This window comes from Oncorhynchus mykiss, chromosome 18 (genome assembly GCF_057628025.1).
Source record: "Oncorhynchus mykiss isolate SJ-2025 chromosome 18, ASM5762802v1, whole genome shotgun sequence".
NCBI lineage: Eukaryota > Metazoa > Chordata > Actinopteri > Salmoniformes > Salmonidae > Oncorhynchus > Oncorhynchus mykiss.
The window spans coordinates 33,777,690-33,795,000 of NC_143039.1; the positions used below are offsets into that span (position 1 = coordinate 33,777,690).

The 17,311-nt window shown below is 41.6% G+C and overlaps 1 protein-coding gene across 1 annotated transcript in view; it reads right to left on the minus strand.

Moving 5' to 3' along the window:
* The window catches only part of lrp1ba (low density lipoprotein receptor-related protein 1Ba), a 202,551-nt gene that overhangs the window by 78,833 nt on the left and 106,407 nt on the right, over positions 1-17,311 (minus strand). Inside the window, exons 36-47 of the mRNA XM_036952429.2 lie at positions 15,622-15,751; positions 12,502-12,628; positions 11,525-11,685; positions 10,921-11,048; positions 10,299-10,403; positions 9,803-10,072; positions 3,533-3,722; positions 2,444-2,648; positions 1,766-1,958; positions 1,247-1,372; positions 865-993; positions 520-639 (exon numbers count right to left, since the gene is read on the minus strand). Of these exons, the coding sequence (XP_036808324.2) occupies positions 520-639; positions 865-993; positions 1,247-1,372; positions 1,766-1,958; positions 2,444-2,648; positions 3,533-3,722; positions 9,803-10,072; positions 10,299-10,403; positions 10,921-11,048; positions 11,525-11,685; positions 12,502-12,628; positions 15,622-15,751 (1,884 nt within the window). The remainder of the gene's footprint in view (positions 1-519; positions 640-864; positions 994-1,246; positions 1,373-1,765; positions 1,959-2,443; positions 2,649-3,532; positions 3,723-9,802; positions 10,073-10,298; positions 10,404-10,920; positions 11,049-11,524; positions 11,686-12,501; positions 12,629-15,621; positions 15,752-17,311) is intronic.

Sequence of the window (17,311 nt, forward strand, 5' to 3'; positions counted from 1 at the left end):
CGGGTGGCACAGTAGTCTAGGGCACTGCATCGCAGTGCTAGCTGCGCCACCAGAGACTCTGGGTTCACGCCCAGGCTCTGTCGCAGCCGGCCGCGACCGGTAGGGATATACTTGTCTCATTGTGCACTAGCGACTCCTGTGGTGGGCCGGGTGCATTGCAAGCTAACCAGGTTGTCAGATGCACAGTGTTTCCATTGGTGCGGCTGGCTTCTGGGTTGGATGCGCATTGTGTTAAGAAGCAGTGGGTCTTGGTTGGGTTTCACCCATGGCTTTCAACCTTTGTCTCTCCCGAGCCCGTACGGGAGTTGTAGCAATGAGACAAGATAGTAACTACTAACAATTGGATACCATGAAAAGGGGGTAAAAGAATAGATAATATTATCCTTGCTTGGAGAAATGTTCCTCTATGAAATTTAATTCACCCGAAAGCTATTTATTTGTTTATACAGTAATAATATAGTACATATTAGGTTGTCTGTTGGACTGGGCATGTAAACTCATCAGATTCTTATTACTCACTGTTACAATAAACCTCGTCGGAATCATCTCCACAGTCGTTCACCCCGTCACAAACCCGCCTATTGACCACACAGCGCTGGTTATAGCAGCTCTTGAAGCCCCGTCTACAGTTTCTGTTATCTGAAAGAGGAAGGAAAACGAAAGTGATACAAAGACACTTCAGGAAGAGATTCGACCAAAGGAATTACATGACATTCACTTGAATACTGTTTCTCTTCTCCTTCATGGATTTCAGGAAGTGAGCGAGTCTGAACTCATTCTACTGGACAAGAGCCCCGCGGGGTAGGGATTTTCATCTGAGGACTGGTGAACTAGTACAGTAAAGCATATTGGGTGGGTACTTACCACAGTATTTCATTTTCTCATCAGACTTGTCTTTGCAGTGTGCTATTCCGTCACATGTCAGCTGATAGTCGATACACTCCCCGTTCCCACACTCAAACTCAGTGTGGATGTTGCAGGAGGAGTTTTTAGCTGTAAAAAGAAGAGAAAATAAATTTTTGGGGATTCTTTGTCCAAACAGAAGGGTCTGCTTTCTGCTATATCCCTCCCAGACAGTCTCCAACAAACATCCTTCTTCAATGCCCATCTTCATTGATTCATCTGACAGTAACACTATCAGATGCCTATTGTCTATTTGTCTATTAGCAAGACATTCACATGGCCCTTTGAGCCAGATGCTGTTTACCCATGAATTAGAGGGAAAAAGACAAGGTACTAGACTTACATACACATCTGTTATCTTCCAGTATTAGTCTCTCTCCTCTGCAGCTACAGTTGACTGTGCCGTGAGGGGTCAGAAGACAAAGGTCATGACATCCACCGTTCAGCACTGTGCAAGGGGACAGTTCACCTGGGAAAACAGATCATTGTGGGTACTGTAGTACTTGGGCTCCACTGAAGCACAGGCCAGACAACATGGGATAGCCTGTGGCACTGGAGGTTGGGATTTTTGGAGTTGTTTATTCAATAACAGATTTACATTGAGTGGTAATTAATCAGGGAGGGTAGCTGGGTCTATAGGAAGTATTGCATAATGTTCATGCCAAATGTGGTCAAACTCAGCTACACAGGGTTGTAACCACATGCAAACCATCACAGGCTGCAGTTACATTTTATCACACACAATTGCAAAATAGTCTACTCACAAAATACCACATTTTGTGTGTATATTTTAGACAATGTATAGAAGATTCCATGTTGACAAGTGAGTTGTGCTTTGATGTACTGTGTAGAATTCACTTACAATTGTTGGTATTGTTGGAAACTGCAACAATTCCCATTGGCTGGTGGGGGATGTCGGCTCTGAGGACCTTAATTTCGCCACCTGTGTACTTATTGGAGCGTACCACCGCCCTCCGTACCCAATCAGACCAGAACAGGAAGTTCCCATAGATAGCCAGCCCAAAGAAGGTTCCTGGACCTGACTTCATAATTACCTACAGATTGAACGTAAGAAGAAAATGGTGTTAAATTGGTTTTATGCTCATGTTTTAGTCATTTGTTTAGTCATATTAATTTAGGTTGAAATACATCAACAGATACTTGTACGTCACATACTCAAGCATGAGAAGAGGTATGAGACAGCTGGAATAATTTCTAAATCTGATGGTACACTCTTAGAGAAAAGGTTTCCAAAAGGGTTCTTCAGCTGTCCCCATCGGAGAACCCTTTTTGGTTCCAGGTAGAACTGTCTGTACAAATGGTTATTCATGGAACCCAAAAGGGTTCTACCTGGAACAAAAAGGGTACAAGCACCTGTAAAGGGTTCTTCAAGGGGTTTTCCTGTGGGGACACGCCGAAGAACCCTTTTAGGTTCTAGATAGCACCTTTTTTTGCTAAGAGTGTACAAGATGTGACTTAATCATTCTATTCAGAATAACATACAGTGTATATATAAATATGTATATTTATTTCTCCTTACATATCTGTGTGAGCCATCATATTCACATCGTTCAATCTTTCCCAGACTGCCATCGGAGAAGAAGAGTTTCTCAGCGGTGTGGTCGATGGTGAGTCCATTAGGTGTGAGGATGTCTGTGGTGATGACACTCTGGATATTGTTTCCTGACAGGGTGGATCTCATAATGCTGGGGTGCAGTTCATTCCAGTTAGTCCAGAACATCAGGCTGCATCAGCAGTGAAAACAAAAACACTATTGAGACTTTCACAGAAGCTCACACTCTCAAACACCTAGATCTCACCTAGATCTCCTGAACGCAGCTCACTCTCCAGATCCCAATCACCTGTTCACACAACTGTATGCCATTACCACACACTATTTAGTTCAGTTCTTTGCACCCCATCACTGTGAGGTATTGTTTGTTTTGTGACACACGTCTTTCAGAGCTCTGTTTTTCCCCGTGATTTACTCTTCCCTGCCTGTACTTTAGCTTATCGGATTTCCTGTTCTACTACTATCTACTGTACCTATTGCCGGATCTCCCGGACTATTTTACTAGCCTTTTCCCTGCCTGTCCCTGGACCCAGCTACCTGCCTCCTCCTGTGGTCCTTTGCAATAAACACCTGCTGCGCCCTGCACTTGAAACCAGCTTTGTCTCCCCTCGTGTTCATTACAAATGTATAGTAAACATCCAACGTCTACACTGAATGATTATTTCCATTCTCAAGGGAAACGCAAATCTACTTCTTCTTTCTCTATTTTCTAAAGATATGAACATGTTCCCATCCTCACATTCTAAAGCAAAATAATTTTGTGCCGTTTTTAAGACTATCTCATGTTCTTGTGAAGGAAAATAAGGGATAAAAGGGAGGCAAAGAAAACATAAAAGAACCATCCACTGTAAGACATTAGGATCAGTAACGAATGATGATAGAACACTTCTGACACTCCCCCAGAGCAGTTATAAACCTCATTCCCCTGATAGCAGAAGTTTTCAATAGATTTGCTAACCGAGTACATAACACAAACCATATACCCAAGTGAGCATCTAATGTAGGCCACTAAGGGCCTGTGTAAGACATTAGGAGCAGTGAAGGTTTAACACCTACTTCTGACACTCCTCCAGAGCCAGGTTATGTGGGTGGTCTTCCTCTGCCAGTGTGACCACAGCCTCTCTGGTGAAGGCCCCGGGGAGACTCTGGTCCAGGCTGTGCCTGCTGACGGTGGCTGTGGTGGAGCTGGTCCAATAAAGCGAGTCCCAGGCTCCATGGTACGCCAGGCCCTCTACTGACCCCACATCTACACGGCAACAATACCAATGATATAATTAAGCAATAAGTCACGGGGGGGGGGTGTGATATATTGCCAATATATCATGGCTAAGAGCTGTTCTTAGGCACGACGCAACACGGAGTAAGCCGTGGTTAGCCGTGATATATTGGCCATATACCAAAATCCCGAAGTGCCTTATTGCTATTATACACTGATTACCAACATAATTAAAACAGTTAAAAGTTATTTTTTGTCATACCCGTAGTGTACGGTCTAATATACCACAGCTTTCAGCCAATCAGCATTCAGGGCTCCTACCACCCAGTTTATAACACTGAATATAACATTGACAAATACTGAATAACACTAATCTGACCTTTGCTTGAGTAAGAAGAGCTCAACAAACACACGTGATACAGTCAAACACAGTGAGCGGATTAGTCTTTTCTTTCATGGTAAAGTAAGAAAAAAAAAAAAATAATATATATATATATATATATATATATATATATATGTATACTAACGTTCAAAAGTTTGGGGTCACTTGTTTTTGAAAGAAAAGCAACATTTTTGTCCATTGAAATACCATCAAATTGATAAGAAATACAGTGTAGACATTGTTAATGTTGTAAATGACTATTGTAGCTGGAAACGGCAGATTTTTTAAATGGAATATCTACATAGGCGTAGAGGCCCATTATCAGCAACCTTCACTCCTGTGTTCCAATGGCATGTTGTGTTAGCTAATCCAAGTTTATCATTTGAATGGAACCTAACGAGCCTAGGCAGGTGTAAAAATGTCCCACTGTGCTAAGAGATTAACAATAGAAGACTGTGGTGCTGTGTCACAGCTGCTCACTGTTTCACATTCAGACGGGACAATAGCACAAACTAGGACATAAAAATCTACAGTCACTACCAGTAAAAAAAGGAAAAGTAATACAAAGAATTGAGAATACAGCCAGTATACAAACAGGCAACACCACTATGAAATCTTTAAACAAACAGAAAAATCATATTCTCCTCATCTGCCCTGCCCAAATGTATTCAGAATAAATTCTGCAAATAGCGTAAAATCACACACTTGTTTGGACATGGGATAGGCCTATATGGATGACAAAAATATTATTTTAGGAGATACTTAAATATCATATTCGTTAATCATTAAATAGCAATAGTGCTGGTGCTTTCTCCAGCCTCCTTTTAGTGCAACCATTATTCCCTTTCCTCTCCAACATCCAACCCCCTCAGTTATTTTGATGGATCTTCCTTCCCCGTTTCTGGTCAGTCAGATATATTTGAGCCAAGTCAGCATGGAGCCTAGCCTACTACAGTGAAGCTACAGGGGCTATGGGGTGATGGGGATCTGCTGTCTATGTGCATTAGGGAACTACAGACCTCTGTGTGTGTGTGTGTGTGTGTGTGTTCACCTGATTCCTTCTAAAACACTGTATCAGATGGACATACAGAAGAAATGTCATATTCATCTATTGGCATTGATATTCACTGTATGTCTATCAGTGGAGGCTCCTCAGAGGAAGAAGGGGAGGGCCATCCCTCCTCCGTGAATTTCATAAAATATTTTTGCAAAGGTTTACAGTTTGCATAGGTTTACAGTAGCCTCAACAGCACCCTGTAGGATAACGCCATGGTGTAGCCGGAGGACAGCTAGCTTTCGTCCTCCTCTGAGTTGATTGACGGCAATAAAACCTAGGAGGCTCATGGTTCTCACCCCCTTCCATAGACTTATGCAGTATTTATGACAACTTCCGGAGGATGTCATCCAACCTATCAGAGTTCTTGCAGCATGAACTGACATGTTGTCCACCCAATCAAAGGATCAGATAATTAATATAGTTCTGAAAGCATAAGCTACAGCTAGTTAGCACTACAGTGCATAAAATATGGTGAGTAGCTGACTCAAGGAGAGAGAGAGAAAGGCAGTAGTTGAACAGTTAAATTAATTTCTTCCAAAATGAAGGAGAAGCAAGAGAGAAATAGAGAGAGTTTTTTTTGTCACTTTCAGTTTCAAATACTTAGCTAGCAAATGCAGCTAACTAGTTTAGCCTACTGAAACACCTGGCTCTAACAGAGGGATGTTGTGTTAGCTAGCTGGCTATGACTTTCCAACACAACCCTGGAAGTCAAGGTGAGCTTTTGGTTTTACAAATTGACTGTACACTGACTGTACACTGACTGTACACTGTAATGCTACTGTGAGATTGTAGCAGGTTTACTAACGTGTTAGTTCTACTAGCTATGCTAACCATGACGTTACTTTAGCTAATATGGTGACAACGATGTAAGTCGTGTGTAGCGGTTTGGCTTGGAAAGGTTCTTTCGCCTGGTCACATACAGCTGGTGTGATGTGCATTGAAGTCCACACGCGAAGGGACAAGGTGAGAGGAGGAGAGCACATCGAGGCGAGAAGGAATACAACATGGGTATAGGGAAAATTCTAGTATCATGTAGTAGAATAAACCTATCGCTGTTACATTGACCTGAATGGAATATGAATGACAGTCATCCAATATGCTGTAATAGAAATAAAGCCATGCTCATGAAAATAAAATAGTCCTCCCTTATCTTAAAGGGCACTGACCGCCACTGATGTCTATATAGGATGAGAGTAAAGGCGTCCTCGTGCTTCCCATCTGAAAGAGTTCGTAACAGTTTGTGCATGTATTATGATGACATTTTGTGACGATTTTGTTTGTTTTGGTCTTCGGCAAGTTTTTTTGGGGCTGTTCGTTCACATTTTTTCTCTCGAGGCAAGCTGAAGTCGGTAGCTGAAATCTACGCCCCTTCATCAGTGATTGGTCAACAGTGGGGACTCTTCAATGAAGTGGTTGCTGTCATTCAACAAGAGACGACTTGTTTTCATGAAAACATTTTCATTGAGTAATACTGCAAAATTGCGTGACTAACATCTCCTCTGAAGAAACGTCAAAATTAATGACAGATTTATTTTTGTTATCTTAGATTAATTCTGACTATATTCTCAATATGGACAAACATTACAATTACTGTTTTTTTCTCATTTTTAAAATGAAGGTCTTTTAATGAGTATGTGAGCACACTCGTTCGGTTCGCCTATAGGCACCAGCCAAACTGAAGCATACGGAAGTTTTAAGTCCCCACCATATGAGGCATGTTTTCAACGTAGCACAACATAGAATGCCATCTTTCCAACAAGTAAGTTCGTCAAATTTCTGCCCTGCCCTGCTACAGCTGCACCCTGTCAACTGCAAGTGATGTTATTGGAAAGTGGAAACGTCTAGGAGCAACAACGGCTCAGCCGCAAAGTGGTAGGCCACACAAGCTCACAGAACGGGACCGGCAAGTGCTGAAGCGCATAGAGTATAAAAATGGTCTGTCCTCGGTTGCAACACGCACTACCAAGTTCCAAACTGCCACTGGAAGAAAAGTCAGCACAATAACTGTTTGTCGGGAGATTCATGAAAGTGGTTTCCATGGCAGAGCAACCGCATACAACTCTAACATCACCATGCACAATGCCAAGCGTCGGCTGGAGTGGTGTAAAGCTCGCCACAATTGGTCTCTGGAGCAGTGGAAACGCATTCTCTGGAGTGATAAATCACATGCCCCATCTGGCAGTCAGATGGATAATTCTGGTTTTGGCGGATGCCAGGAGAATGGTACCTTCCCCGAATGCCAACTGTAAGGTTTGGTGGAGGAGGAATAATGGTCTGGGGCTGTTTTTCATGGTTCGGGCTAGTCCCCTTAGTTCTAGTGAAGGGAAATCTTAATGCTACAGCATGCAATTACATTTTAAATGATTCTGTGCTTCCAACTTTGTGGTAGCAGTTTGGGGAAGAGCCCTGACCTCATCTTTGAAAACCTTTGGGATGAATTGGAACGCCGACTGCGAGCCAGCACTAATCTCCCAACATCAGTGCCTGACCTCTCTAATGCTCTTGTGGCTAAATGGAAGCAAGTCCCTGCATCAATGTTCCAATATCTAGTGGAAAGCCTTCCCAGAAGAGTTGACGCTATTATAGCAGAAAAGGGGGGGACCAACTCCATATTAATGCTCATGATTTTGGAATGAGATTTTCAACAAGGGTGTCCACATACTTATGGTAATGTCGTGTATTTAATCACAGTATTTATCGGTTTATCGGTCTGGGCTCAAAAATGTTATAGAATAATAAGACCATTTTCCTGTTATTTTAGTTGCTGTCTATTAATATTCTATTTTCCTCTATTTCTTATGTTTGTATGTAACCGGTGTGAAATGGCTAGCTAGTTAGCGGTGGTGCGCGCTAATAGCGTTTCAATCGGTGACATCACTAGCTCTGAGACCTTGAAGTAGTTGTTCCCCTTGCTCTGTAAGGACCGTGGCTTTTGTGGCGCGATGGGTAACGATGCTTCGAGGGTGACTGTTGTCTGTGTGCAGAGTGTCCCTGGTTTAAACCCAGGTAGGGGTGAGGAGAGGGACGGAAGCTATACTGCTACATTGATGCTGTTGACCCGGATCACTGGTAGCTGCGCAAAAGGGGGGTGAGTGTAACCGATGTGAAATGACTAGCTAGTTAGCGGTGGTGCGCGCTAATAGCGTTTCAATTGGTGACGTCACTCGCTCTGAGACCTTGAAGTAGTTGTTCCCCTTGCTCTGTAAGGACCGCGGCACGATGCTTCTAGGGTGACTGTTGTCTGTGTGCAGAGGGTCCCTGGTTCGAGCCCAGTTTGGGGCAAGGAGAGGGACGGAAACTATACTGTTACATGCACATCAGAAAGAAACAAGAATTAAATACATATATTGTGATGATTGTTGGACAGAATTTGAATTAGAATGCCTAAAAAAAAGTGAGAGGAAATGCCAGTAGTAGTCAGCTGTCCCTGACAGTGTGAAAAGACCAGGTAATATGTTATGGTGGAACTGATTTAACGTGTTTGAAGGTTTTGCGGAGTGATTTACAGTGGGGACAGAAGGGGTCATCACATCACTATCCTGTTTGCCATCCATCACCTATTACAGTTGGCTGCAAACGAAGATGGATTAACCCCCCTGTATGAGAGGAAATGCCAAAACCAACTACCAGCCACGCTCCTCACCTGCTCACAGCAAGTCTCAGGCCAACCCTTTTATACACCTACACCAAATCCTGGTCCTCTCTAGCACAGTTGGTAGAGCACGGCCCTTGCAACACCAGGATAGTGGGTTCAATTCCCCGGACTACCCATATGTAAAATGTATGCATGTATGACTCTAGGTCTTTGGATAAAAGTGTCTGCTAAATGGCTTATACAATATTAATACACCTACAGCTTCTCTATATAGCATTTCTTTCATCATATACAACTCCCGTAGAACTAGATAACATTTACTGTATCACTTCTAAAATCATTGCAACTGACATCTCATCTTGCTGTGCAATGCAGTCTTTGATAGTTTTGCCACTTCTGTCAGCAACCAAATGAAAGCAATAGAAGTGGCAAAAGATCAGAGTTTCTGTCAGAGACGTACAAAAGAGGCTTGAGTCGGTCTCTAAATGTTGACATCAGTTGTACATGAAAGGCAGTCAGATTATGTGGGATCCCTCTGGTTTCACACTCCAAGTAACAGTTTGAGCTCTTGTCAATGGAGAGTTGAAGACCTTTGAAATTGGGGGAAAGAAATGTTCACTACTTGAAACAGCAGCTTTACTTGCTCATCAGTCTTCTCTCTCATCTTTCTAAAGGCAGGGAGGAAGCTATGGCGCCAAAATAAAATAATGAACGCATCCAATGTGAAAGGAGGTGAGAAGTGAATGCAAGTACATTCTACAAGGGGTTTCCACTTCCCCGTTACTCTTTGCTACAGATGTAGCAACTCTTTTGTTGCTCAGAATTTTCCTGCACAGCAGTGTATTTGAGGTTTAAAAAGGCTTCTACAGTTTGTCATTTCCACTTTGAAATGTCAGACTTGATTTGCCCTCACAAAAAAAAATCCTGTTCTTAGCAGGATTATGTTCCTCCTGTAGCAAACTCGCTCATATTAAGATCCTACATCTGTAGATTAACCAACTGTTATCAGCTTTTCAAACGATTAGCAATTCATTTAGTAATGGATAAATGAGCAGACAAACAAATACCACACTTACTCTCAACGATCACTCTCCGTCCAGTCCAGTCGTCATTGACAACCTGTATATTCCCAAAGTGAACGTCACTATAGAAAATCCGGTTGGTGCCTCCAGAGTTCTGTTGTCGGTGATGAAAGGCCAGCGCTATCACATTCTTGAAGTAGGCAGGGTTCTCATAGGGCCTGATGGGAGAGTTGAGGTCGCTGTCGTCTGATAGGTGGATGCTCCTCAGGATCGACCTCTCAGAGTAGAGAAGGTAGCCATCGTACTGGTGACAGCTGAGACCGTCTAATCAAATGACAATGATTATGTAATTGAACCCTTGAAACTGTGATCATTTGAAATAAACATTTGATGTGAAAAAAATGAAAAAATAGAATAACATTTTTAAGTGCATTTAAAATCGCTACACACTTAACATTAAAACAACTATAAATTACAGAACACAAATCAAACAAGAGGCTATAAAAGAGATTAATAAAGGAACATAAAAACACAACAGATCACTGATGACCTTTAGCTAGGTAGCCGTGAGCACAGGAACATGTCCTCCTCCCACTGCCCAGGTGGAAACACAGCTGATGGCAGCCTCCGTTGTTCTGGCCACACGGGTTGGTTCCTGTAAGAAAGTCAACAGCAGGGTCAAAAGTCAACACAGGGTCATAAGGAATAAGATTCCATGATGAAGTTGCAGTGATATTGCAGTATCAATGTTAGTCAATATGCAGATATTAGGTTTCTGGATTGCAAGAGGTCGCAAAACCTTCACGTTAAAGGGGCAATCAGCAGTTGCTGCATCCATTTTTGGACTTATTAATGAATTATTTGTACCTTGATTCTTGAAAACTTTTAAATAAATACCTCATCAGCTTAGTTTAACAGAACCCCAAAATGTATGCTTTTTTTACTGCAATGTTTGTAAACAATATAAATGTAAACAAAACATGGTTAAGCTCTAATTTTGATTTCATGGATATCCTTGCATACGTATCTCTGTTTATGAATTTGTTACTGTTTCAACTGCTGATTGGCCCTTTAATCTCAGGTCGATTCTAGAACACTTAACAACCACAGGTACTGACAGCTGGTAAGAACATGAAATAATACAGATGTGACAATGAAGTTGAAACCTCAACCTTTCTCCCGTCCTCGGTTAAAGACTTTGACATCGTTCAGGTTGACCCCCAGGCCACTCCTCAGAGTCATGGCTCCCTCCATTGCATAACTCTTGACACCACGGCGAATGGAGCCATTGGCATGAGCCCTATACACACACACACACACACACACACACACACACACACACACACACACACACACACACACACACACACACACACACACACACACACACACACACACACAACAGGAAGAGGAGGGAGTTTGACACCAGGTAACAGAAAGTTTGACACGGGGATAATCAATGGCCCTTGACTAATTAAAACAGAACAACTCATTAAATTACACTAGACAGAAGCTAAAATATGCTAGGCAGCTGGTCTGACAGAAGGTGACGGGACCTAGCTACCCTTGCGGATGACATTGAAGCACAATTTAAATAGAGAGACGGTGTCTTTTCTCCTTTTTCTGCCTTTTTCTCTGTCAATTAGATTGTTATTTCAAGTGACCTTGTGGTGCAGGTGGTTAATTCAACAAGGGTAGAGCAGCTGGCGAAGGCTTCTTTGGAGCCTGTTTGGAGAGACTGTACTATACTGTAACATTTACGGAGGAATAAATTACCTGTCAGCCCAGTATATGTAAGGCCCATAGACGGCCATTGAAAAGAGATCCGCTGCGTTGCTGGCTGAGGATGACAGTACTACCTCCCGGTCTTCTCCGCTCTCAAGGCTGATCCGTTCTATCTTGTCGGCGCGGGCGTCGCACCAATATAATTTATTTTCCTAGAGTACAGTGTTGAGAAAATAAACTTCAGGTATATGATGGTGGGAAGAGTATCATTATAAAAAGATAACACAAAGCAGAGTGTAATGCCACTTCAGCCAAGAGGATCAGAGGGAGGCTAACGTGCTGTGTGTACACTCTGGGGGACAAAAACACCTGGTCCTCCTGTTTGACTCAGTGGGTAAGAGTGTGGAGCCAGCAACATCAACATCATGGATTCGATTCCCGCTCGGATCACAAATACTACAATACCTGCTGCACCCACTGATTGCCAATAACTCTGACGGCAATCTTTTTTTAGACGTTTTATTTACTTGTTCAACAAAATCTCTTTCACTGAGCATTTGTATTACTTTGAAATAATAGAATATTTTTTTTGCATATAATATAGCTCGATATTTGTATTATTTATTTTCTACAGTCTTTTTTGCTCATCTTTATCAAGGGTGCCAATAACTTTGGAGATATACCGTATATAAGATGTTTGGGATAAAAGCATCTGCTAAATGGCAGCCATTAATCTATTATATAAACTGGGTGGTTCGAGCCCTGAATGCTGATTGGCTGACAGGTATATCAGACTGTATACCACGGGTATGACAAAAAAAATACTGTTTACTGTTCTAATTACGTTGGTAGGCAGTTTATAATAGCAATACGACACCTCGGGAGCTTGTGATATATGGCCAATATACAGTACCATGATTAAGGGCTGTATCCAGGTACTCTGCATTGTGTCGTGCATAAGAACAGCCCTTAGCCATGGTTTATTGGCCATATACAACACCTCCTCAGGCCTTATTGCTTAAATATACCTCATAGTCTATGGAGATCCCATTGGGCCATGCTATTCCAGAGTTGACCAGAATTACTTGGTCTGATCCGTCCAGCCGGGCCCGACAGATGCAGGGGCTTTGGCCCCATTCTGTCCAGAACAGAAACCTGGCCAAGAGGACAACAGAAGGGTAAGAAGAGTCCACAGCCACCACCACCGCCAAACAATGCTCATACTTTACAGTCACCTCATACTTTGACAGGAAATGCTTTGGGTTGATCTAATGAGTATTGTTCATAATCGGTAGACAATTTTTTGGGGGGTCTAGTTGCGATAAAGATCTATTTTTCAAGATAGAACTGGACCAAGTCAGCAACATCAACACAGCAGTATTAGACAAACAGGCACATGACGAAAATGACTTCAATACAATAAGCAGCACGTCAGTAACAAACATGTACACGGCACAAGCCAGAAAAACAGAGCACAATACGTTAAGAGTCAGAGCTTGCAAAAAAATCGCAAGGCCATAACAGCATCAATACATAACTCAAGGAGGCTGAACTCCTTGGATGGACAGGGGAGTAGACATGTTCAACTTCCTTTCAGAATACTAATATTGAGGCAAGCAGTTGATCGACGTTCCAACGGTTATGGCTCACTAACTGTGAACGCACCAATTATAAATAATAAAAAAAAGAATGACAGTATGCTCTGGTTCCAAATCCCCTCACACAAAATGGAATATCCATAGGGGGCCAGTTGTTGACATATTTCTATATTGGCTTTAATTTAAGCAATCAGCGTGATTGCCACATAAAGATCTCTCTCACTTCATGAGACCTCAGGGTAATGCATGCATACAATGTTATGAATAATAGGGGTTAGTGGGAGACAACATTAATTAGCCCGGCGCAGGTGAGGCACAAGCTGTGACAGTAGACACACACAGTGCCAGTAGACTCATCTCTATTCTCCTCAGCTGCTTATCCTGGTTCATTAGCATCTCTCATCAGGGGAGGAATCAATAGGAAAATGCCCTGCAGTCTAAGCTGATGTGCGGAAATGGACCCGTCCTTTCTTTTCCTGTTATTAATGATTGAGAAGCTGAACATGTGAGACAGTGTAGTCAGTTATTAATGCAGAGAGTGGGGAAATACTGTATTTATACTTTATGGTTTGCTTTGGATGAAGGGCGGAGAGTTTAGATTTTATTGGCTGGTAATTGCTTGATGTCGTCTGTACATTTTGTTGTGTTACAGCCTGAATTTAAAATGGATTACATTTACATTTTGTGTGACTGATCGACACAACAATACCCCATAATGTCAAAGTAGAGTATTTTGTTGTTGAAATGTTTTGAAATGATTGAAAAATGTAAAGCGGAAATATCTTGAGTCAATAAGAATTCAACCCCTTTGTTATGGCAAGCCTAAATAAGTCCACGAGTAAAAAATGTGCTTAACAAATCAAATAATAAGTTGCATGCCGGAGAGGAAGGAAACTGCTCAGCGATTTCACCACAAGGCCAATGGTGATTTTCAAACAGTTACAGAGTTTGTGATATGAGACAACTGAGGATAGATCAACAACATTGTACAGTCGAAATGCTTGTAATTATACTTCAGTATTCCATAGTAACATTTGACAAAAATATCTAAAGACACTGAAGCAGCAAACTTTGTAGAAATTAATATTTGTGTCATTCTCAAAACCTTTGGCCACGACTGTATATTAGTGTTTTATTATTCATGATTTTTATAAACGTTCAAAGTAGTTTTTTATTCCTCTTTGACATTAGTATTTTGTGTAGATTGTAAACCAAAAATTACAATTAAATCAATGTAATCCCACTTTGTAAGATATCAAAAATGTAGTTTAAGAATTCCCTACCCTGCAAAAGAAAAACACTGAAACGCCATCTCTTAAAACCTGTGAATACTGGAGAAATCTCAAAATAAATCAATAATGGAGAATGGTCAGATAACAGCATAGTTGAATCTCTGCATGGGATGTACATTTCAGAAAAACAGGGGAGGTGAAGACATAATCAATAGGTGAGAAAGACTGATGATGGGGAGAAAATAAGATCATCTCTAGTACAAGGATTTCTTAGGGGCCAGGCATCCACTGTGTTCATGTCATCTAAAAAGGTCTTAATATAATTTGAAGGTGCCCAGAGTGCCAAGATATTAGCACTGGTGATATTAATAGTAGGATCTAGAGTCAAGTGAAAATCTCCCCCAAGGATGGTCACTGAGTCTGGGAAGTCTAACAATTTAAGCTTTCAGGTCTTCATAAAAAGGATTTAAGAAAAGCATTTGGTGCGTAAATGGCAGACAAACATAATGTAGTGCCATTAATAGTAACAGAGGTATAACAATACTGTTCATCAATGTCTCCCCCACAGAGACCCCCACCTTCATATTAAGATTCCTCTTAATTACAATCATAGCACCTTCGGTTTTGTTTGGGGCACAAGAGTAGGCTATTATCTTATCAATAGACTTCAGAACATATTTTATATCAGTGGCTTTCAAATGGCTCTACTGTAGGTAGCCAAAATCAATATTTTTTACATTGTAAGTACTCTAAACATGTTAAGTCTATCCATGAGTCAGCTTGAGATGTAAATATATCCAAGAGCCTGAGATTTGAAAACACTTTGCACAGAGTTGAGATAGAAATACTGTTTAGACAGACACATAAAATAAAAACATGACATAAAACCCCAAATTGATCGTACAGTCTACAATTGTGAATGCATATAAATTCTATAGCATTTAAAAATGTAATTAAAATAACCAACAACAAAAAACTTAATTGAAAAGGCCAGTATGCCATCGGACAGAAAAGTTTACTCCCGAGAGAGCCACGGCCAGTAGCCCTGAGTTGGCAGTCCCCTGGATGCTGACACAATGTGGGAAAAAAATCAAGGGGTGTAAATACTTTCTAAAGGCACTGTAATTATATAATTCTACTATATAATCTTGCAAAGATCGTTTTACGACGTTCATTATTACTGGCTCTCAAAATCAATTAGAACATTGGTTATTTGGTGGCCATTTCTGGGGGAATACATTATGTAGCTAGGATGTGTTCATTACATACCAAGCGGGTGGACTTTAAAGTGTTGACTGAAATGAAAGACTGTACACACCCTTTCACCGGGTGCACAGCAATGGCTTTGGGCTGGTCAAGTCCTTCAGCTATCACCACGGCTCGGTTCAAGCCACTGAGTCGAGCAACCTCGATGATGTTGAAGCCATGGTCCGTCCAATAGATATTACCTAGTAAACAACCCAAACGTGACTTTGTACAGTGTTCAACCATTGCATTACAAGTCAGTCAATTCATTAATTGAAAAATATTATGTTGATATTTTTTTCTTAGTCCTGTGCCGTTGTAAACCAAACAAATACGTGTGAAAAATGTAAAAAATAAATAAATGTTAAACTTATTTCAGAAGAAATAGTGAATCGTGTAAGGGTGCCAATATACAGTGCTTTCGGAAAGTATTCAGATCCCTTGACTTTTTCCACATTTTGTTAGGTTACAGATTTATTCTAAAATGGTCTAAATAAAAAAAATCCTGAGTAATCTACACACAATACCCTATAGTGACAAAGCGAAAACAGGTTTTTAGACATTTTTGCTAATTCAAAAAAATTTATAACAATAACTTATTTATGTAAGTATTCAGACCCTTTGCTATGAGACTCAAAATTGAGCTCAGGTGCATCCTGTTCCTATTGTTCATCCTTGAGATGCTTCTACAACTTTATTCGAGTCCACCTGTGGTAAATTAAATTGATTGGGCATGATTTGGAAAGGCACACACCTGTCTATATAAGGTGTGGGACCTTATATAGTTGACAGTGCATGTTGGAGCAAAAACTAAGCCATGAAGTCGAAGGAATTGTCCGTAGAACGCTGAGACAGGATAGTGTCGAGGCACAGATCTGTGGAAGGGTACCAACACATTTCTGAAGCATTGAAGGTCCCCAAGAACACAGTGGCCTCCATCATTCTTAATGGAAGAAGTTTGGAACCCCCAAGACTCTTCCTAGAGCTGGCCGCCCTACCAAACTGAGCAATCGGGGGAGAAGGGCCTTGGTCAGGGAGGTGACCAAGAACCCGATGGTTACTCTGACAGAGCCCTAGAGTTCCTCTGTGGAGATGAGAGAACCTTCCAGGACAACCATCTCTGTAGCACTACACCACTCAGACCTTTATGTTAGAGTGACCAGATGGAAGCCACTCCTCAGTAAAAGGCACATGACAGCCCACTTGGAGTTTGCCAACAGGCACCTAAGAACTCTTAGACCATGAGAAACAAGATCTGGTCTGATGAAACCATGATTGAACTATTTTCCTTAATGCCAAGTGCCATGTCTGGAGGAAACCTGGCACCATCCCTACGGTGAACCATGGTGGTGGCAGATTCATGTGGGGATGTTTTTCAGTGGCAGGGACTAGGAGACTCATCAGGATCGAGGCAAAGATGAACAGAGCAAAGCACACAGCCAAGCACACAGCCAAGACAACGCAGGAATGGCTTCAGGACAAGTCTCTGAATGTCCTTGAGTAGCCCAGCCAGAGCCCGGTCTTGAACCTGATCGAACATCTCTGGAGAGACATGAAAATAGCTGTGCTGCAATGCTCCCCATCCAACCTGACAGAGCTTGAGAAGATATGCAAAGAATAATGGGAGAAACTCCACACATACAGGTGTGCCAAGCCTGTAGCGTCATACCCAAAACTCCAAGCTGTAATCACTGCCAAATGTGGTTCAACAAAGTACTGAGTAAAGGATCTGAATATTGTGATGTGATATTTCAGTTGTTTAT